This window comes from the organism of the source record quoted next (genome assembly GCF_019968955.1).
Source record: "MAG: Porospora cf. gigantea A chromosome Unknown PgA_NODE_430_length_18631_cov_340.88, whole genome shotgun sequence".
Taxonomy (NCBI): domain Eukaryota; phylum Apicomplexa; class Conoidasida; order Eugregarinorida; family Porosporidae; genus Porospora; species Porospora cf. gigantea A.
Window position 1 is genome coordinate 1 of NW_027151696.1, and position 18,631 is coordinate 18,631.

The window sequence follows — 18,631 nt, forward strand, 5'->3', positions numbered from 1 at the left end:
TGGGCTACGAGTTGCTGGAGTTCATGCAACACCCGCTGCCCAACACGAGGGTTCTCATTGCTGGTATGCTGTCTTTGGTTTGCGTAGTTTACAACATCGACGGTTCCACGCTGGGAACCGTGCTCCCTCTAGGCCCTTACTTCTTGATCAACTTCCTTCTCTTGCACTGGATACGTAAGGCTGCTTTGGCTACTTGGAGCTCAACGGACTTCATCGAACATCAAACATCAACCGCAACCCATATGAGCTGGGTCCACCTTTTGGCAGGTCTGAGTTTGCCTTTCGCTGCCGCCATTGGTCTTTTGATAAGCTCCTTTATTAACGGGCCTCATTGCTAAACTTTGACCCGCTTACCGGCTCCAAGATTCCCGTTGCCGGTTTTCTATTGTGCTCCGCGATTGTGACCTTGAAATACCGCGACTCTCCATCTCTTTTTAACTTATCTCTTGACCTATTACTTTGTTCTGCGATCTATGTAAGAGAGAGACATTCTCAGATGGGGAGCTTGGCTGGGGCGGTACATCAGATGGGGAGTTTGGCTGGGGCGGTACATAACAAACCACAAAGTCATGGAAATCTCATGGAGAACGGAAATCTCCAAAAAGGAAGGAGTAGTTGATGTGAAATCTAACCTGTTAAATCAAATTCCCATTCGAGAAAGCAAATAAAGCAAAGAAGTCGCACCGCTGGGCTCAGTTCACCGTAACTACACAACGAGGGCTATGATGGCAAATCGTACCTGACTGGGGTCTTGCTCAATGAACTCCTTCTTCACGACGCCCACTGCAGCTTTGAGTAAGTTCTCTTCTCTGACAACTCCGTGGCACACAGGACCATCGTTGCGGCCATCCAGTTCAAATAGCTTCCCGTCGCGACAGACGAACGTTACGAAATGCTCGTTGACCTCCTCGTCGACTTGCGCGGTTTGCCCTTCGTGCTCCACAGATTTATGCAGCGCCTCTAGACGAGTGTCGGCCTCAATACTCTTTGCGCGCTGCACAGGGTCCAGCGTCTCTGTATCACTCTTGAACCGGCTGAGCCACCCGTCGCACTCGTAGGACATATTCATCGCGGCGTGCAACAGCGCCATGGTGCCGCACGCATTGCCGACAGTCTGCTTCGAAAACCAGACAGCGTCCGACTTTGTTGTAACCAGCGACCTTCGACGTTGTTCACTTAGCTTGGTGATTGGATACAATAACACGACCGCCGCAGTCAGCCCCTCAACCAAATCCAGCGCCCACTCTTCGGTGCTGAATACGTCCTGAAATCGAATGCCCTCAGATCCTCCTAATTCGCGAAAGTACCTCTGCAGGACCGTTGGGTTCGCTTCCAAAGGCAACCACGCTGGTGACATTTCTGCCTTTTTGAGATACTAAAATAATTGATGGATCTCATTCAGCTCTACAGGCTGGAGGCACAGCCAGAGGTAGCTCGAGCGTCAATCGCGACCCTCATACCGTTTTGGTGCGAGCATGAAGGCCAGCTGCACCTACAAGACCAATTGAGGAATAATCACCGAAATGGGTTCTGCTGTGCGTCGATTGATGTGGTGACACTTTCGGCGTGCCAGCCTCCTCAGCTGTTTGACCACCCTTTCAATGCAGCCCTCTATCAATTCCCGCGGATGGTCTTGCCGATCATAAACGCGTCCATTCATGGGTCCGTTCTGCGGCGGGGAAGCCATGTTGGCGGCCTTGTGTGGACTTCTATCTTCGACAGCTCGCTCGCGGACCTTGTAGAGCCCTCAGCCGTTACCTCGTCTAAAGTAGACCGTTTCGTTTGCATCTGCGGCCTGGTCACTCGCGTGGGCCCCGTGAGGCCGCAGGCTTCGTCCATCACCTACTCGTGTCCCCAGTGCTTCGAACGTATCCTTGTGTACATTGATGACGGAGTGTGGACGGCGCCAAAGAAATGCAGCCGCCTCCAGTGTAATCAGAAACAGTTTGCACCTACACGACGAACGGTGACTGCGAAGGAATCGCAACTCCTAAGGTAGGCCGACAGCTCGCTCAGCTATCAGACTTCAGAAAGCCACCACTGATAAGAGCGCCAACCATGCCATCGATATTCATTTGTCTGGCCCTCTGGTAGACTGCTGTGAAGCTGGGTCCCACGTCTACGTCTGCGGAGTAGTGAGGACCCGTCAAACAGGTAGACCTGATCAAACGCATCGAGCCGTTGGAGTACCCAAATCATCGCTGCACACGATATTCTTGGAGGCCAACTTTGTGGCCTCCGGCATGGCAAGCCCAGGTAAAGTTCCTCTGGCACCTAGTCGACTGGCCTCTAGCGACTTCTGGCGGTTGTTTCCTGAGGCAGTCGAGCCAGCTAGATGTGGGCCAAGTTCACGAGTGCAGAGCTTTTTATCTGACTTCTACCAACAGGAGAAAGACAAGTTCGACGTTCTCTGCGCCAGCCTGAATCCTTGTGTGCAGGGTCATGAAGGGGCGAAAGGCAAGTGCATCCACCCAAAATGTTATGCAGCCGCACTCATGCTGAGCTTGCTGTCTGGTTCCGTCCGCCCTGAGACCCCCCGCACATCAATTCACCTACTCCTCCAAGGACCCCCTGCTGTGGGGAAAACTCTGCTGCTGCGGTCTCTGATTGATGCCAGTCCACGTGGCTTGCTGATCACGCGTAACGACGCCAGCAAAACAGAACTCACAGCCACTGTGACCAAGGACGTCGTGACAGGTGACATCCAAGTCGATGCCGGCGCATGCGTGATGGCTTCCGGTGGTCACTGCGGAATCGACGACCTCTGCAGGTCTCCGGCCGCCACCGCGTTGCTCGAGGTGATGGATACGCAATGCTGCACCGTGTCAAAAGCTGGATCGACATGCCGGCTTCCGGCCGCAACTGCGATTGTCGTTACTTCCCGTTCAACAGGCACTCGAGACCTTGTAGAAAGCACACTACCGGCCGAACTGCTTCGCCGATTCGACTTGACATTCGTCTTGAAGAACGAACGACATGCCACGCCAACGGCAGGCACGGACTTAAGATCGAGAATCAGACGGACTTCCATCAAGGATTTACTGCCGCGAGAACTGTTAACGGATCTCGTATTCTACGCCAGCACGCAACTACATCCCATACTAACAACCGCCGCCAGGGACGCTATACGAGACCTGTACGTCTTCCTCAAGTCCAAGTCATCTCCCATCCGTCCAGTTACAGTGCGCGTGCTGGAAACGCTGGTGCGACTGTGCAAGGCTCGGGCTCGCGCCGACCTCAGTGAACTGGTGACTCCGCAGCACGTCCTCGATGTGGAGGAGGTTGTAGGCCTGTCGACGTTAGGCGACTGCGAGGGGTTCGCCTTCGCAGGCAGAAAGCGGAAGGGCAAAGGTTTGGGCTCCATGCTCGGACCGTTGCAGCGACAGCTGCGAAGTGTAGTCGGCCAACAGGGCACCCGAGTCCTGTCAAGGGCGCTAGTGCTCAACGTGGCGAGGGACCTGGTCGCTGTTAGCGAAGCCCTTGACTCAGCTGAGCAGCTCGTGGAAGCAGCGAATGCTATGGGGATGCTGATAAAGACGTCCTCGGATGAGTTCACAGTGGACGTGACGTAAATCGTAAACAGTCAAATGCGTTCCGCACCACAAAGCCAACTAAAACTATGACTTCTCGTGGTCAATTAGCACTGGAGGAGTGCCCTCAGTAACGATCTGCTCCAGAGGCTTGTCGAGCGGCGGCATGTTAGAAAACCTGAGCCGCATGGCCCTCTTGATAACCATTCGACAAAGCGGACAGGTGTTTGAACCCAGATCTCGAAATAAGCGGACGATACAACCCCAGCACATGATGACGTGCCCGCAAGGATCGAACACCACCTGCACGGAGTTGTTCACGCAGACAATGCACTCTCCTAGGTGTCGCGCCTCGTAAGGAGCGTCGTAGATGCTCGCTATACGGGATGTCATCGCTGGGATGCGTTCGCGGAGCATGCTGCGTACATCTTTTTCGGCGTTGCGCTGATGGTCTTGTTCCTCCAGCACCTGAACTCGTGCGACCAGCTTTGAGCACATGGCAAGCCAGTCTCTGGGTGTCATCCCTTCTACGACGCCGTAGCTTAAGGCCCGGGAAGTTATAACGTAGAAAGCGGAGCCGGATTTGATGACCGAGCGGTGATTTTCGAAGAACTCTTCGGATTTCGTGCCTGAGCTTCCGACGCACCTAGTTAAATGAGGCCACCAGCTGCCAGTTTCCAGACGGAACTCCCACGAATCCTGCAGCGCCAGCGGTCCCCCTGATGTCCCCGATATTATTAGTACAGAGTAGGGTCGTCGGGACTTCTCGGAACCTAGCTTAGAGTACGATGTCATACGCAGAAGCTTACTAGGTCCTTTCAACCAAGATTTACTTCTGGGGTCCTTCTTGCCGTCTGTGACAATAATTCCAGCCTTGGCCCGCACCACCGGTAGATGATCCTCGTCGCTGAGAGGCGATAGACAAGCCCATTCTCCTCCGAATGTGAACGACCACAGATCGTTGAGATAACAACGGACGAGTGTCTCCGTCGTCCTACACGTGGATATGGCGCCCATAATGTCTGATCTCCGGCGCTGTTGCAGAGCTGCGTGGTCCAGCGTCGCCTTCCTCACTTTCCACCAGCGTAGTACGCGCCGGATTAGGGCCATCTGTTGCTGCACGTCGCGTGCTGCGCTCGCTCTCGAGGGGTCCAACGCAGGTTTGCTCACCAGACTGTACCTGGCCTCCAAAGAGGTATATAGTGTCATCGTACACGGCTAGTGAGGCCGAACGTCTAGGAATAGGCCAGCGCTTGCACACTTGATGGTGGCGCCGCCATCCCCAAAGGGTCATTTCAACCTTCAATTCCCATAAGTCGCAGAGGCTATCCCCGTCTTCCAGAGACAAGCCGCCAAACATAACTACTGACTGCCTTCCCGGCGCCCAGCACGCAGCTGCATTTTTCCGACACGTGGGCATTGCGGATACTTCCTTGCGATTGCAGTGGAACACGTGCAAGTTCTCTACGTCGAAGGCAGAGGCACAGTGGGGCTCTTCTCCTGCCTCCGAGGGAAAATATCCAAACAGCTGAATGACATGTGTGTCAGTACCGATAAACGTACTGCCTTTTGCGATACGTAGGGGGCTTTTTAATTCCTCTACTCTAAGGTACTCGGAGTTAACAGGGATCCACTTGACGACGGTCAGCAAGGGGGAATCAATATCGAGGTGGACTCGGTAACTACTCTCATCTGCGACGTAACCCAGTAAGTATACGCACTTCTTTGCTTCGACTGCTGAAACCAGCCGGAAATTCGGACAGACATCTCTAGACTGATACTCCCCAGCCCACACTCACTGCAGACGCTCCCTGAACAAGTCCATCAGCCGCAGGGTGAGCTTTGTGCGGTCACCCGCCTTGGCATCCACCTTGGCATCCATTCGCAGTATCTCCAGGGTCAGCACATCCAACGAGGACATCGTTCCATCAGCTTCCACATCTTCCCGTTCCGCGTCCGTCATATCCTCCATAGAGAGACTCCTACGTCTCGTTGCGACATGGGACTCACATGAGGTTCCATGGGTAATTCTTCTTCGAGTGTGAGGACAGAGAACTCAGCATGCTATCTCATCCACCTGTAATTAATCAATTTGGCTAATTCTCGTCCATGTTCGCTGCGGCCGGCACGGAAGACCAACAAATCTCCTCCGTAGGTGTGGACTCGGAATCTCACTCAGAAAGTGCTCTCGATGAGAAACGTCGTTCAATCATTGGCGCAGAGACGAGACATCCCTGGTATTCGTGACATGGTCAACGAACTGCGTCGGGAGCGGAGCACTCACGTGATGGAGGCATCTCTGGTGCTCCACCACGCCTCGCAGTTCACTGAACTGAACGACCTGGTGATCGACCTGATCCGTTCTGGTTGCAATGTATTCTACTCTGACATGAACGGTGACACGGTGGTTCATTTCTGCGTCCGCGGTTGCAACTTCCAACTTCTGCGACAGATCGTCAACGAGAAAGGACCTGAAGTCCTCACGTATGTCAACAACTCCCAGTTTAACCCTTTCCTTACCACTTGCGCAGAAGCCTCCGACGACCGCGCCTACGAAATCCTAAACATTTTGGAGTACATGTACCTTCAAGGAGTATCTCTGGAGTCACAGGACCATCAAGGCAGGACATCGCTGCTGTGGGCCTGTCAGCGCGGATCGCTTGTTGTTGTCCAGTGGCTTCTCTCTCGAGGGGCCAACCTGGCACACAGGGATCATTGTGGGCGCACCGCTATGCACATGGCCGCTATGCACGGCGATGAAGACACGATTCTGCTGGTCGCAGAGAAGGGGGGAGTAAATTTTGTGAACGCCCAATCCATCGATGACAAGCGCGTCCGCACCCCCCTCGACATTTGCATCCGCCGAAACCACTACTATCTGGCTTTGCAGATGAAACTTTGGAACCTCAACCGTCGGATATTGGGGCGCATCGTGCTCTTCAGGAACAACTATGCCTGGTACTATTGGTTGATGTCACTTGTCAACGTCAGCATTGCATGTGGCATGATCAAGGAACTCCTGACGGCTGACACTGACTATTGGCCAGCTGCCCTCGTCTTCCTCTTTTGTTGGTTAGCTCAGGCGATTTGCTGGATTGTCGCGTTCAATGCCAACCCCGGCTTTGCTAGAAAAAACGTCATACCCGACCAGACGAAGCGTTGTTCCCGTAACTTCGCACAGGATGTGAACAAGTTGCCTGTCATCAAAGGTTTGAAGGATTCCGCTACGCGAGCGCTGCACACGTTTGAGAGAGACGCGCTCTCAGTCAATTTGGAGCTCATGGACCTTAACCGCAAGTTTCGGGGGAAGCGCCATGGCGGAGAGGAGGAGTTCAACAACTGTGCCCATAGGCTCAACAATATTCGTGACGGAGTCAACCGCCTCCAGGACCGCATCGCTGATGAACGACGCAAGCGATGCGCTCGAGACTACGCGGCCTTGGTTCTGGACGGCAAAAGCAAGACCGTCTGTCTGACTTGCCAGATGGTGAAACCATTCCGCGTTCACCACTGCAGCGATTGTGGCAACTGCATCCATCGATTTGATCATCACTGCATCTGGCTGGACAACTGCATCGGTCGCGGGAACCAGAGGTCGTTCTGGTTCTTCCTGCTCTTCACTACGCTGGGCATTCTGGCCTTTTGGGCGTTGTTCGCGATGTTCGTCGACGTCGAATGCACCGTGCGGAACGCAGACCACGGGCTTGCGTCCGATCTATGGATGCTAATGACTCGCCCTACCTTCCACTTCGGATTGTTGGGGTCTCTGCTCAACGTGATGTGGCTGACGTTTGTCTCGTACCTTCTTTTCCGTACGACGAAATCCATGATCACCAACATCACCTTCTACGAGCATCTGAGGAAGCCCCAACACATCCAGAATCGGTTCAATGGAGATACCTACGGCTGCTTCTGGGATATGCGGGACTTAAGCTGCGTATCGTTCTTCAGCAACATTATATCCTTCTGCTCACTGGACGACAGCAACGACGGGTCCGCTTACCTTCCGCTACAGGGCGCCCCCAGAAAAACCCGCCGTCCGCGATGATCTCTGTGAAATTCCTTTCGTGCCGTGTATACCTTTGAATCTGTCTGTTTTTCGGATAATGTTGCAGGCCAGCACGCTTGCGGAAGCAGTAAACGTAGACCTCAGCCTCAGCCTGGAAGTCGTCGCATCAATTCCCTTTGAAGGCGTGGAGACAGAAGTGGCTGACATCGTAAAACTGCTGAATCCTGAAGAGAGTCCACGTCTGGCGTTGCTACTGCGACTATGGTGCCATGAATCTGATTCGGATACCTGGATTATGCTGACGTTCGTGCGCAGCGTAGATCTGCATCTGAACGAGCTCCTCAACGCTCTGGTTGAATCGTTGGAGTTGCGGAGGGGATTTCTGGGAACCTGCAACTATTCTCGCGGCCTAGTGAGTCAAAAGAGAAACGGCCACTCAGACGCGGCAAAAGGTGCAGCGGATGTTTGAAAGAGACGCTTTACAACCGCCCAGCCTGGACCCGCTCGCGAAGGCCACAGTCCCTCTGACACAATCTATGGAAGTCAGCCTGGCGCCTAACTGCCTCGCAGCACTAGATGCAATGGCAGCGTCGGAAGGCGTGTACAACATTGAGCTGATTCTAACGCGGGAAGACGTCGTGGAGTGCCTTGGACACGGGCCGCTCCACGACTTAGGATCGCTCAAGAAGTCAATCACAGGCAAGGACGCTCGCTACTTTCTGCTCAGAGCCCATGGGGAGATGGCACTGATCATGTACCTGACTTCTGAGAGCTCGACTCTGGTGCGGGTTCATTACAGTGCGTGTAAGCTGCCCATTAAGCGCGCGCTAGAGCGCCAGGCCAAACGCAAAATCCAGTTCAGTACCGACCTGAGGTCTGTGGATGCCCTTGACACTAAAGAGCTCTCTCGATGCCTGCAGACGAAGCACGTGCAAGTCGTCCCAATGGCATTTTGGGAAGAGATGGGAGACAGTACGATGCAGCACATCCACCGAGTTATTGGCACCGACAACTTCGCTGGTCTGAACACCTGGGAGGTGATCACGCCGTTTCCAGTATCGACACGCCTCTCGAGCTCTGTGGCGTTGAAGCCTTGGAATGCGCAAACGCTAGAAGAAGAAAATCGGTGGAGTTCCCGTGTTGTGTGAGTATTGCGTAGCAAAAAAACGTAATTGAGCTGTATGGATCAAGACCTCTTCATCGAGCTACAAGACACACAGTTGGCCCTTCAAGAGACCAAGGCAGAACTAGACCTGTTCAAAACGTGAGTCTGGTCGTTGGCACACATCAGATTACTTCTGGAGAAAACGGTGCAGTTGGACCTGACTTACAAAGAACTCGTTGCCCTCAAGAGATCTTTGCAGGCCCCGTTACGCCGACAGTCGTCCATCAACAGGAGTGATGACCGTAGTGTCGCCAGTGTCACTAGTGATCGGCGGTCAATTCCACCTCCACCATCACACGCCGCGAGGTGCCGCCGGCACCTCGTTCCGTCAAACCTTCCCTCCTTTCCGAACCCCCGACTTTCCCTCAAATCTGACGGAACAGCTAGGTTATTCGCGTCAAGGTAATCTGAAAATAATAGATGAACGAATTATGGCATTGGCTCATGCAACGGTAATGTCACGCTAACCTAACAACAGGGCGTCTTCTCCATCCGAAGAACAGGAACCTCTATACTATCTTGAAAACCAACGAGACATGACATCCCCTGTATTGCACGCTGCAACGCCGCAGTCATCGTATGCGAGAGTATCGAACGAGCCTCCGAGACCAACATCGATGTCTCGCACACCTCCAAGACCTCCACCAAGCCCGACGTCACACCCGCCTCGCCCACTGCCGCGACACACAACCCTGGAGCGCTCGTCATCCAGCTCTATGGAGCCTCTCCCTCGGCTGATCATCGACAACACGCGAGAAACCTACAGCGATGAAGAGGTGACTTGTGCCGCTGAGGTTGCCGCTGGGCAGTGGGTGCGTAGCCCTCGTCTCAGTCCCGCGGAGCCCCCAAAGCAGGCGCCCAAGGCAGACACAAGGTCGAAGAACGATCACAAGACCGACCTCCAGCTGAGTCGTAGCCCAGTTTTAGCTCCCAGAACGTCAATGGAGGCTTTACCCCGCAGCGAGACGCTGGAGTTGGTGGACCCCATCACCACTCCGTTCCGCGCCAGTTCGGTCACCATGGACCCCGCGGGAGCCCCGATCGTCTCTGCTTTCTTGGACGGCGGGAATTGCTTAGTCGCGGGCTCGTCGACTGGCGGAGTCACGCACAAAGCGTTTCCGCATGGTAGGCTATCCTTTGTAAGGAGTTCCAAAGGATCTGGACTCCGTTTTTTGTCAAAGCCATCGGTAGGCGGTGGGATTCCATGCACACAGACCAACCACTTGGCCGTCGTCGCAGAAAGATGCATTGAACTCTACGAAGCCGGACCCTTGGGTTACGTGCTCACCCACGAGGTGCGCGGGCACAGCCTACGCACCACATGCTGCGAGCTGTTGCACAATTCGCTCCTATCAGCTGGCATGGACAAGGTGCTGCGTGTCCACCAACTCAGCAGTGGAGACGTGAGGGAAGCTGTCTACCGGCACAGTGGTTTCACGACTGGTCGCCTGGTGCGTGTGGACGGCTGCTCCATCTTCGTCGGCGGCCACAAGAATGGAGACGTGACTGTCTGGCAGGTAGAGCCAGCACCTGAACTCCTCACGCGTTACGAAGCCCTTCACGAGGATGAAGTGCTGTCTATCGCTGTGATTGCTGCCGGTGAGTTGAGCTGTGCTTCTTCGTATGCAGACCGCAAATTGATATCATGTGGCAAGGATAACATGCTCGCTTGCGCCGACTTACAGGGTTCTCGGCACACCAGCACTTGTCACTCGCTTGGACGCTCGGTCGCGGCGACAGGATGTCTGGAAATGATGGGACCCGACGTGGGCGTATGCATGGCGAAAGTGAGTAACGACGGCTTCCACGACGGCTTCCACGACGGCTTTCTGGTGTGGCGGCTCACACCTGCTGGAGTCGAAATTGTGAGGTCGATGGTGTCGTCACACCGGAGTCCCATGACCTGCCTTAGTGTCTCGCCTGACAAGCAGTCGATCGTTACAGGTCATAGAAATGGCACAGTGCTCATGTGGAAATGAACTTATGGCTTGCAACACACTACACGGTGCCAGTAGTCTCGAGAGCGACAGCTGTCTCGTGGCTCGTTCGAACGAAAGAGGTCCTCCACAGTGCAGACCTGGCGCTGTCCGGGCCGCAACGACTGGTGGGTCAGCAGATTTCCAGGCGCATGCAGCCGGTCGCGTTCGAGGAAACTCTGTAGCCAGGCTTCGTCAGTTCCCGCGGCAGGAGTGTCCTCGTTAAACCACTTCCGCTCGTCCGAGTCTTTCTCGAAAGCAGTGCGAGTCATTTGTGTCAGCGGACTACGAGGGGGGTAGAGGGGGCCCATGCTGCTTGGCGAGACGGAGTGTGCTGTCGCAAAACTTCCTGTTCCGGAAGAATCTTTGATCCACGCAGTCTGGAGATTGGCACACGAACCACGAGACGAGCAACCTTTGGAGCGTTTTACCTTGTTCTGCAGAGTGTCGATTTGGTCCTGTTGCCGTCTTAAAATATCGACAAGCTGCCTCTTCTCAGCGGCAGTGAAGCGAGTTTCAGATTGACGAGAGTGGCCCCTCCGGATGCCATGAATGGTCGCGCTGCGTTGGGACCGGGGCGAGACGGAGTTCAGGAGCCGGTGAGGTTCCGAAGTAATGGAGGCCACAGGTGAAAATGCTTGCGACCACGGACTGCCGAAGTGCGCAGTGGGAGCCTGGCCGTTGGATTCCGGAGGTTTAGCCTTGAGCTCCCGACGCCCTAGTGACTCGATGCTGACTCGCCCAACACATGTCGAGGGGGCGGGACTGCTTAGCATGGACATGCCTGCGTCAGACTGGGACGCTCCTGTCAGCTGCATTATCTGGTGTAGTTGGAGCTGGGTGAAGTCCCAACCTCCGCCTCACTCGCTGCTGAGCCGTAAGCATATTCCGGTTCTTATGCAGTCGATTAATCAAAGCGTGCTGCTCGCTCGACAGCACCGAGCCTGGTCGGGCCGAGGAACTGGAAACTGAAGCTGGCAAGCCACGCAGCGGGTTCGATGTGTCAGACGTCAGGTCAAACTTCAGTCGCTGCACGTCGTCCTTCAGATAGGCAGTGCGGTGCATTAATCTGGCAAAAACAACCCGTCAATGGTGTAGATTTAAACTTTGCAAGTGTTTAGGGTCAACCACTAGAAGAGTCACGTCGCGAGAACAGCAGTTGCTTCAGTTGCTTCAAGAGGCAGATGGCTGCAACAAGTGCTAAAAACACCACCACCCCAACAACAATGAGAAGGATCTGCCACCATTCAAGCTGCCCAGGGCAATGTGACTTCTTGTGACATGTATCGCCAAGACATTTAAATGGAGGGTCGAATCGGTCGGCAGCCAGACAGCCTGGGGTATTGATCACACCGTAAAGGCCCCCAGCGGTGTCAAAGCTCCCGTCGCACCATACGCAATGGTCCGAGTCGGTACAGGATCCACAGTCTCTATAGGTAGCGCAGAACCGGTCACAGTCGTACTCAACGCCTTCATACATACCACATTCCAGAGATGACATGCTATCTGGGATGGGGTCATCTGGAAAAGCGTCAATGCCGAGAGCCAAGGAGTCAAGGCCAAACGCCAACGCTGTCAACCAAACTACAGCGATCATCATTGGCTAATCTGAGGAATTTCTTGTCACCAGCGGGTATGCATGTGGGAGGCACCACAATGCACAAACGTCTCCTTCTGGTAGCGAAGATATAACACGTCTTGTCACCCACGATGCAATCAAAATGACCCATCAAGCAGTCGTGCAACAAGTTGGCTTCAAGTAGTCCTCACGACGCTAGCCTCCAATTTGCATTGTGTGACGGAGTCCTTGTGCAGGGTGTAATCTTTCATATCTTCTGAATTGATGGACGTTCTTTTGCTGATACTTCCTCTAGTCTGGACATCGGGGCGCTCACAAGTCGATTTGACGGAGCTTAGACCAGCGCAGACGGTCTACCAGCCCCTGACTTTGGAGCTCGCACAAGTCGACTTGTCAGAGCTAAGACAAGTGCAGATGATCCACCAGCCGCCGCTGGTAGTGCCTCTGACAAGAGTGGCTGAAGTAGAACCTGAGCCCCTGTTCGATGAGGCCAGTCCCTGCTGTTCCCCAGTGGTCTATCCCAGTCCCCCTTCTGCGCATGTGCGCAGCCCAATTCTGCACCAGCAATCGCGCCCCGTGCAATGTTCTGTGTCATGAGCAAACATGACGCACGACGTCACTGAAACTCCATGGGCAACGGGCCGGCGCTGCCGCCGGAAAGACAACAGATACGTCCCCAGGCGAAATGCCGCGGGGAAAGAGCTGGTCAAACATTTGGGAGAAGTGACGTCGGCAGTTCGAGGTGAACTGAGCTGCAATGACTGCCGGCTGTTCGCAGATTTCCTTCGTCATCGCGAACTTCTTGGCCCTCGATAGGAAGACCTCCGCCACTGCACGGGAGGGGCCTGTCATGTTGTGGATGCTGTCTGTTCCACTCGCGTAGGTGGCCTGGCGAAAGTTACCAGGGTGGAAGAGGAATGCTGCTACTAGTAAACTCGCGGCGTCCCTCACGTGTGGCAAAATCATCTCTTCGGGTGGTTTCGTCTTGAATAGCGGATGGTTCAGCAGCGTTGAGGGGGTCGGTCTGGCGGCTGGGGCTACTATGAGACACTGCCGCACAAGGTCCTTCACGGTAGCCCTCAGTGGTGGGGTGTGCTTCAGTGAGTACGCGCCGCGGTATGCATTACGCATCATGGCTTCCCGTGTGAAAGGCAGTTTACCCGTGTGTAGGAAGTAAACCAGCACGCCGAACGACCAGATGGCACCTTTGGTGTGGGGTTTGCCGGCGATAGTCTCGGGGGGGTAAAACCAGCACTCATAGGACCTGGGAGGGTACAGTGGGCGTCGGCAAATCGGAGTCAACGTGGCTCTTTTGGCTGAGACGTTGATTAAGTATGGCAGAAGGAAGGGAGTAGAAACGCGATTCTCCCACATGAACTGCAGACCGGTGAGGACGTCACGCAGTATGTCCACGACGGTGGAGTACCGAAGAACATTTAGGCTGACATACTCCAGCAGAGACGCGCTCGGCAGCTCCTGTGTCATGAACGCTTCGTGTGGCAAGCCATCTGAGTAAATTTTCAGACCGTGAGCAATATTGGGGTGTTTCACACTCTGAAGTGCCACCAGCTCAGGGATTATAGGCTGATACAGAGACGTGACGTGTCGAAATCCATTAGGTCCCTTGCACACGAAGGTGTAGACTGAGGTGCGAGTCACACCGGCCAGCAGTGACTGCCTCCAGGGGCTGAACACGACCCGGGTGTCGTCCGCAGGCCTAAAGTCCCTAACGGTAACGTTCCACGGCGCAGTTTCGTCTTGCCATACCTCCGAATCGGTGTCGCAGTCGTTCTCGTTTGCTCTGGTGACGCTGGACTTCCGTTCCATGTCAACGCGCTCTGTGCACATTGTCAGTCCGTTAGGACTGTGCACACAAGCTGTCACGTCAAAGTACCGTCTGTCAAATGCAACAACATATTCGAAAACTCTGCGAAGTCAATCTCGCCGTCATTGTTGACGTCTACCTCTCCGATGATTCTCTCACAGTCCTCACGTTCTGAGTGACAGGCGATCCAAAATCTTACCCATGTCAGAGAAGGAGAATATCTCCATGAGCTCGTCCACAGTGATCCTCCCAGAGCCGTCCGTATCGAACAGTGCGAAGGCCTTCTGCAGGCGGTGCTGCGACAGCAGGCTCTCCCTGTCGATGGCTATGGTGATGAACTCTGAGTAGTCCAAATACCCATTGTTATCGAAGTCGACACATGACAGGATGTCGGCAACCTCCTCCCGAATCACCGGGTCATCCAGGGAGTCGGGATCAAGTCCTCGGAGCTTGAGCAGCTCTTGGTACCCGAGTCTAAGCTCATCGGCGTCGAGTCGACCATCGCCGTTGGTGTCCAGTTGTTGAAAAATGGCTGTCAACTCCTTCGTCTCCTCTGCGGTGGTGAGTTTACTGGCCATGTACAGCATAGCCGCCTGTCCCAGCTTCTGCTGGCCGCGAAACTTTCGGATGTTCGAGAGGGTGGCTTCTAAGGCAGGCAAATCGCTCTTATCCGAGACAGCATTGGTGCGAATCCAATCGCTATCCAATACCTGCTGTGCACTCCACCTCATAGATGGCACAAAAAAAAGCATGTTCTTAATGAGGTCCTTGGCATCTTTGCTAACGTTCTTCCAGACAGCTGCGCTGAACGAGTACCGACCTGACTGCACCCGCTCGAGAATGGACTGCTCCGTGTTACCAAAAAAGGGCGGAGACCCCGACAACAGGATGTAGAGGATGACCCCTGCCGACCATATGTCACACTTCTCGTCGTAGGTGCCGCGGAGCACCTCGGGAGCGATGTAGTAGGCTGTTCCGATGCGGTCCTGCATTTTGGCCTCAGTCTTGAAGGCAGACAGCCCGAAGTCTATGATCTTTAGCAATGCGTCGGGTTGCTTTGACTCCAGGAGCAGGTTCTCGGGCTTCAGATCGCGGTGTACTACCTTATTCGTGTGCATGTAGTTGATACCGGACATAACTTGCTTCATGACACCAGCAGCGTCGCGCTCGCTGAATCGTTTCCTCTCCACAATGACGTCGAAAAGCTCGCCGCCAGTATAGGCCTCCCCCACCAGAAAGTAATGCGCCTTGTCCTCAAAGAACTCGAACAGCTTCATAATGTTGGGGTGGTCCAGCTGCTTCAGGAGTTCCACCTCTTGCAGAAGGCTGTCGGCATCTGCGGTCTTCTTCAGACTCTTCTTGGATATCACCTTCACAGCGACAGGCATACCAGTGGTCTTGTCCTTGCAAAGTATCACCTCGCCAAAGCTGCCCTTCCCGAGCACTTTCACGCCCTTGTACCTCTCGCTCAAGTCGCCCTGCTTTTGGGTAATGAACATCGAGGTCGTGATGGCTGATTGACTTTTCGAGATCTCTCGCATGCGGTTGCGGGCCTCTGCGTCGATGTCCACAGTTTTGCCTGCATGGGGAGTCCTCAATAGGCTAACCTTTCTCAGCTACGTCGATGCTTAGTTCCTGTCCCATTCGTGTGCGTAAAGGAACTTAATCATGAAATAGCTTTCTCGGAGATCTATATTCATTCGTCACTCATCAATGGTGGTCTCTTCCGCCAATGACAGGAAGTCTTCCTCTGTCAGCCCTAACAAAGGATCATCGGACTGCACTCGTGTCTGCAGCTTGTTATTGAAGTGGATGCCACGACGATTACACGCCACCAGTAAGCCCAAAACTGCGTCGCTGTCCATGTGCCGAGCGCGTTGGTTCTCTAAACCGCACTCCACGATAACCTCTTGTATGACGGCCTTCATGGCAGCTTCGGAAGGCAGAGTGAACTCCTCCCCTCGCAAATCTGCAAGCAAACGCGCATTCTTGAGAAGGATGCCCAAATGAGGCTTGAAGCTCGCGGCCATCGTCTTGTTCTTCCGAGTAAAAAGTATGCGTACCAGCCCATCCCACTCTCGAAAGTCGACTTTCGGCAGATCCTTGCGCGGTCGAAGTCGCACCACCATGGAGTCCACCTTGGGGGGAGGGTTAAAGGAGTTCCGGTCTACCTTGCAGACGCGGTCAACACGGAAAAACAGCTGGGTGTTCAGACTGAGTCGGCAGTAATCCTTATCTCCTGCTTTGGCCATCATCCGCTCAGCGAACTCCAATTGGAACATCAAAACCGCGCTACGGAAGAGTGGTCGGTGAGCTACGAGTTTGAACACGAAGGCGGAGGAAATCTGGTACGGCAGGTTCGCCGCGCACACGTCAAAGGGACCTAGGTCCATCTTCAGCGCGTTGCCTAATGCCACGTCTAAGTTAGAATGTCCGTTTGAGAACGCTCTCTTCTTCACCTCTGCAACCATGCGCTCGTCGATGTCCAAGGCACGAACCCGGTTGCAGATAGGTAGCAGTTTCAGAGTCAAGTTCCCAGTTCCAGGCCCTATTTCCAGAACTGTATCTGACTTCTTAATCTCCGCCGCCGCGATAATCTTGTCCAAGATTCCTGGGTTCCGCAGTAAATGCTGGCCAAACTTCTTGTTCATGGCGAACGGGGCTTTCTTGGCAGCCGTGTAGGGCTCGGCACGTTTGGTGGTCTTGGCTCGGCGAACAGGAGCTGGCATAATTCCGAAATTGATCACCACGAACAAGAGGATTAAAACGCCTTCTGAACTAGTAATATTCAAAAACAGTTTGCAGCATACCGACAGCACATCACCTCTCAGCAGTGGAGCACACCTGCTCTAGGACGTATCGAGCTATTGGATCTTCCGGCGGCGAGGTGCAGAGCGGGACTGATACACACCGTCTGTAGTACCCGTCTGCGTCTGTTGCTGCCATCTCCAAAAGCTCGATGCACAGAGTCCGTTGATTTCCAAAGTGGAGCGACATACCATCTCCGTGCTGCTTCAACAACGGAACTGAATTGACAGGGGTGCCCGTCACTCCCTCAAAGTTCGAAGCGATAAGTCGACCTGGCAAGTCCTCAGGTAGCCGCCGGTAGACGCCGAGCTCCAGTAAGTCCGCTACCTGCTGAGTAATGGCGCCTGAGGAGAGAGAATGTTGTTGAATGATGCTGTGGTACCACCTTGGCCGGAGTTGGCGCTTCTTCATCTCTGCCTTCTTTACCAGTCCTTTCACCTTGCGAACGGCGACGCTCGTTTTGAACAGAGTGGCATGTGGTTGGAACAGCGACGCGGTCGCAGTATTGTACCGCTTGTAAAGGTCATACTCCGCATCCTCCATCCTCTCTGAAGGTGACCGCGCCTCTATATAACTTCTCTTTTCTTCCTCGTCCAGAGAGGACGTAGACCCATTGCTGGACAGCCGACTTTCCTCTCGCTGTTTCTCAAGAATATCCTCAATGATGTCTGGGCTCTCTCCAGTCGCCACTAGGCGACGCCGAAGGCGCTCTAATTCTGTGGCTGCGTTAAGAGCTTTCTTGTGCTCCTGTTCGCGTCTGCGTTCGCGAATCTTCCGCTTCCTCCGTTTTTTCTGTTTGGACGTCTTTGGCGGACTCGAGTCTGCGTTGCTCCCCGGACGGGGAGTAACAACCGATTCAGTTAGGTCGTTCAAAATGTCGACATCATCGTCGGCAACGCGAGAACGCGGGGACGCATCCTCCTCCCCGGTTACCGTTTGCTCGTGACATTTCTTGCAAAGACGTAAAGAGGGGACTTCCGCATCCTTGATAGGAAGATAGTACGCTGTCGATGCGGCAGCGCCCTTGTTGACGTCGACACCTATAGACTCTCTCACCACTGCCAGCGCTTGACGCCTCCGTTGAATAGCCTCCTGGGCATCATTCGACAACTCACCACTGAATGCGCCATTCAGGTGTGAACCAGCCCCCACCATGGCCAGTTCCACCTTAGAGAAGCACACTGCGAGGAACTCGTGGAAGTTAGTCAGGAGAGAGGCTACCCGTTTGTCGGGCGCGGCAAACATCACATTGAGCCCGAATGTACCAACGGTGCTCAGGTTGACGTCCAGTGGCAAAAGTTCCGTCTCCAACGCTGCATGAGCCTGCGGAGTCATGCATCGGGGCACATACTTCACTAGGTGCTTCGCGTGGAGCATAGAACTGAACTCAGAAGTCTCCTCGGAAGTAAGCCCATGGCTCGAAAAGATATGGTTCCGACGCGCTTCGCAGAACTGCTGCGCGGCGACACGCAGTGTCTCGATGGCATCAACAACCTCCCCAGGTTCCAAGGCCAACACCAGAAGAGTCAGATGAAACTTGTCAATACCAGTCGCAGCGCATGCGAGTTCAGAGTTAGCGGAGATGACTTGTTTCTGGATGGTCGCTGCACGTTCGACGATTTCGGGTTCGTCAAATCGAAGAGCTATGAAGTGAGTAGCTCTCTTGAATTTCTTCTGGGGTTTCGCCGTCGTAGGACCGGCATCTGCAATGGTTTGCTTCGGTCCCAGCCCCAGTGCGG

The 18,631-nt window shown here is 54.3% G+C and overlaps 11 protein-coding genes across 22 annotated transcripts; 4 read left to right on the forward strand and 7 right to left on the reverse strand.

The window, feature by feature from the left end:
• Positions 1 to 706: 706 nt before the first annotated feature.
• KVP18_004675 (uncharacterized protein) lies at positions 707 to 1,357 on the reverse strand (the record flags this gene model as incomplete). The annotated part of the gene is made up of 1 exon (XM_067957535.1): positions 707 to 1,357. The coding sequence occupies one exon, from the start codon at positions 1,355 to 1,357 to the stop codon at positions 707 to 709; it is 651 nt and encodes a 216-aa protein (XP_067808686.1).
• Positions 1,358 to 1,387: 30 nt separating this feature from the next.
• KVP18_004673 (uncharacterized protein) lies at positions 1,388 to 3,572 on the forward strand (the record flags this gene model as incomplete). 3 transcript variants are annotated; one of them, XM_067957530.1, is made up of 2 exons in its annotated part: positions 1,628 to 1,995; positions 2,024 to 3,572. In XM_067957530.1, 2 exons carry the CDS (start codon positions 1,628 to 1,630, stop codon positions 3,570 to 3,572), a joined length of 1,917 nt encoding a protein of 638 aa, XP_067808681.1. The 3 variants fall into 3 exon arrangements, with proteins under 3 accessions (XP_067808683.1, XP_067808681.1, XP_067808682.1); XM_067957532.1 differs by lacking the exon at positions 2,024 to 3,572 and having other exon boundaries at positions 1,388 to 1,999; XM_067957531.1 differs by lacking the exon at positions 1,628 to 1,995 and having other exon boundaries at positions 2,244 to 3,572.
• A 45-nt stretch (positions 3,573 to 3,617) lies between these two features.
• KVP18_004669 (uncharacterized protein) lies at positions 3,618 to 5,502 on the reverse strand (the record flags this gene model as incomplete). 2 transcript variants are annotated; one of them, XM_067957521.1, is made up of 3 exons in its annotated part: positions 3,618 to 4,576; positions 4,605 to 5,299; positions 5,330 to 5,502. In XM_067957521.1, 3 exons carry the CDS (start codon positions 5,500 to 5,502, stop codon positions 3,618 to 3,620), a joined length of 1,827 nt encoding a protein of 608 aa, XP_067808672.1. The 2 variants fall into 2 exon arrangements, with proteins under 2 accessions (XP_067808672.1, XP_067808671.1); XM_067957520.1 differs by lacking the exon at positions 5,330 to 5,502 and having other exon boundaries at positions 3,618 to 4,739.
• Positions 5,503 to 5,639: 137 nt separating this feature from the next.
• On the forward strand, positions 5,640 to 7,578 carry KVP18_004674 (uncharacterized protein; the record flags this gene model as incomplete). 2 transcript variants are annotated; one of them, XM_067957534.1, is made up of 2 exons in its annotated part: positions 5,640 to 5,681; positions 5,710 to 7,578. In XM_067957534.1, the coding sequence occupies 2 exons, from the start codon at positions 5,640 to 5,642 to the stop codon at positions 7,576 to 7,578; spliced, it is 1,911 nt and encodes a 636-aa protein (XP_067808685.1). The 2 variants fall into 2 exon arrangements, with proteins under 2 accessions (XP_067808685.1, XP_067808684.1); XM_067957533.1 differs by lacking the exon at positions 5,640 to 5,681 and having other exon boundaries at positions 5,722 to 7,578.
• Positions 7,579 to 7,636: 58 nt separating this feature from the next.
• KVP18_004670 (uncharacterized protein) lies at positions 7,637 to 8,687 on the forward strand (the record flags this gene model as incomplete). Of its 3 annotated transcripts, XM_067957524.1 has the most annotated exons (2): positions 7,637 to 7,951; positions 7,980 to 8,687. In XM_067957524.1, the coding sequence occupies 2 exons, from the start codon at positions 7,637 to 7,639 to the stop codon at positions 8,685 to 8,687; spliced, it is 1,023 nt and encodes a 340-aa protein (XP_067808675.1). The 3 variants fall into 3 exon arrangements, with proteins under 3 accessions (XP_067808675.1, XP_067808674.1, XP_067808673.1); XM_067957523.1 differs by having other exon boundaries at positions 7,637 to 8,008; XM_067957522.1 differs by lacking the exon at positions 7,637 to 7,951 and having other exon boundaries at positions 8,076 to 8,687.
• A 33-nt stretch (positions 8,688 to 8,720) lies between these two features.
• KVP18_004671 (uncharacterized protein) lies at positions 8,721 to 10,683 on the forward strand (the record flags this gene model as incomplete). 2 transcript variants are annotated; one of them, XM_067957526.1, is made up of 4 exons in its annotated part: positions 8,721 to 8,803; positions 9,417 to 9,891; positions 9,919 to 10,303; positions 10,334 to 10,683. In XM_067957526.1, 4 exons carry the CDS (start codon positions 8,721 to 8,723, stop codon positions 10,681 to 10,683), a joined length of 1,293 nt encoding a protein of 430 aa, XP_067808677.1. The 2 variants fall into 2 exon arrangements, with proteins under 2 accessions (XP_067808677.1, XP_067808676.1); XM_067957525.1 differs by lacking the exon at positions 8,721 to 8,803 and having other exon boundaries at positions 9,421 to 10,303.
• A 2-nt stretch (positions 10,684 to 10,685) lies between these two features.
• On the reverse strand, positions 10,686 to 11,745 carry KVP18_004679 (uncharacterized protein; the record flags this gene model as incomplete). Of its 2 annotated transcripts, XM_067957540.1 has the most annotated exons (2): positions 10,686 to 11,516; positions 11,545 to 11,745. In XM_067957540.1, the coding sequence occupies 2 exons, from the start codon at positions 11,743 to 11,745 to the stop codon at positions 10,686 to 10,688; spliced, it is 1,032 nt and encodes a 343-aa protein (XP_067808691.1). The 2 variants fall into 2 exon arrangements, with proteins under 2 accessions (XP_067808691.1, XP_067808692.1); XM_067957541.1 differs by lacking the exon at positions 11,545 to 11,745 and having other exon boundaries at positions 10,686 to 11,498.
• A 58-nt stretch (positions 11,746 to 11,803) lies between these two features.
• On the reverse strand, positions 11,804 to 12,280 carry KVP18_004677 (uncharacterized protein; the record flags this gene model as incomplete). Its single annotated transcript, XM_067957538.1, has 1 exon — positions 11,804 to 12,280. One exon carries the CDS (start codon positions 12,278 to 12,280, stop codon positions 11,804 to 11,806), a length of 477 nt encoding a protein of 158 aa, XP_067808689.1.
• Positions 12,281 to 12,850: 570 nt separating this feature from the next.
• On the reverse strand, positions 12,851 to 15,728 carry KVP18_004672 (uncharacterized protein; the record flags this gene model as incomplete). 3 transcript variants are annotated; one of them, XM_067957527.1, is made up of 4 exons in its annotated part: positions 12,851 to 14,156; positions 14,186 to 14,255; positions 14,284 to 15,663; positions 15,692 to 15,728. In XM_067957527.1, the coding sequence occupies 4 exons, from the start codon at positions 15,726 to 15,728 to the stop codon at positions 12,851 to 12,853; spliced, it is 2,793 nt and encodes a 930-aa protein (XP_067808678.1). The 3 variants fall into 3 exon arrangements, with proteins under 3 accessions (XP_067808678.1, XP_067808680.1, XP_067808679.1); XM_067957529.1 differs by lacking the exons at positions 14,186 to 14,255; positions 14,284 to 15,663; positions 15,692 to 15,728 and having other exon boundaries at positions 12,851 to 14,107; XM_067957528.1 differs by lacking the exons at positions 12,851 to 14,156; positions 15,692 to 15,728 and having other exon boundaries at positions 14,249 to 15,583.
• A 59-nt stretch (positions 15,729 to 15,787) lies between these two features.
• KVP18_004678 (uncharacterized protein) lies at positions 15,788 to 16,813 on the reverse strand (the record flags this gene model as incomplete). The annotated part of the gene is made up of 1 exon (XM_067957539.1): positions 15,788 to 16,813. One exon carries the CDS (start codon positions 16,811 to 16,813, stop codon positions 15,788 to 15,790), a length of 1,026 nt encoding a protein of 341 aa, XP_067808690.1.
• A 91-nt stretch (positions 16,814 to 16,904) lies between these two features.
• On the reverse strand, positions 16,905 to 18,595 carry KVP18_004676 (uncharacterized protein; the record flags this gene model as incomplete). 2 transcript variants are annotated; one of them, XM_067957537.1, is made up of 1 exon in its annotated part: positions 16,905 to 18,595. In XM_067957537.1, a coding segment is annotated over one exon (1,691 nt), but the record flags the coding sequence as incomplete, so codon positions are not given. The 2 variants fall into 2 exon arrangements, with proteins under 2 accessions (XP_067808688.1, XP_067808687.1); XM_067957536.1 differs by having other exon boundaries at positions 16,905 to 18,269.
• Between the last annotated feature and the right edge of the window lie 36 nt (positions 18,596 to 18,631).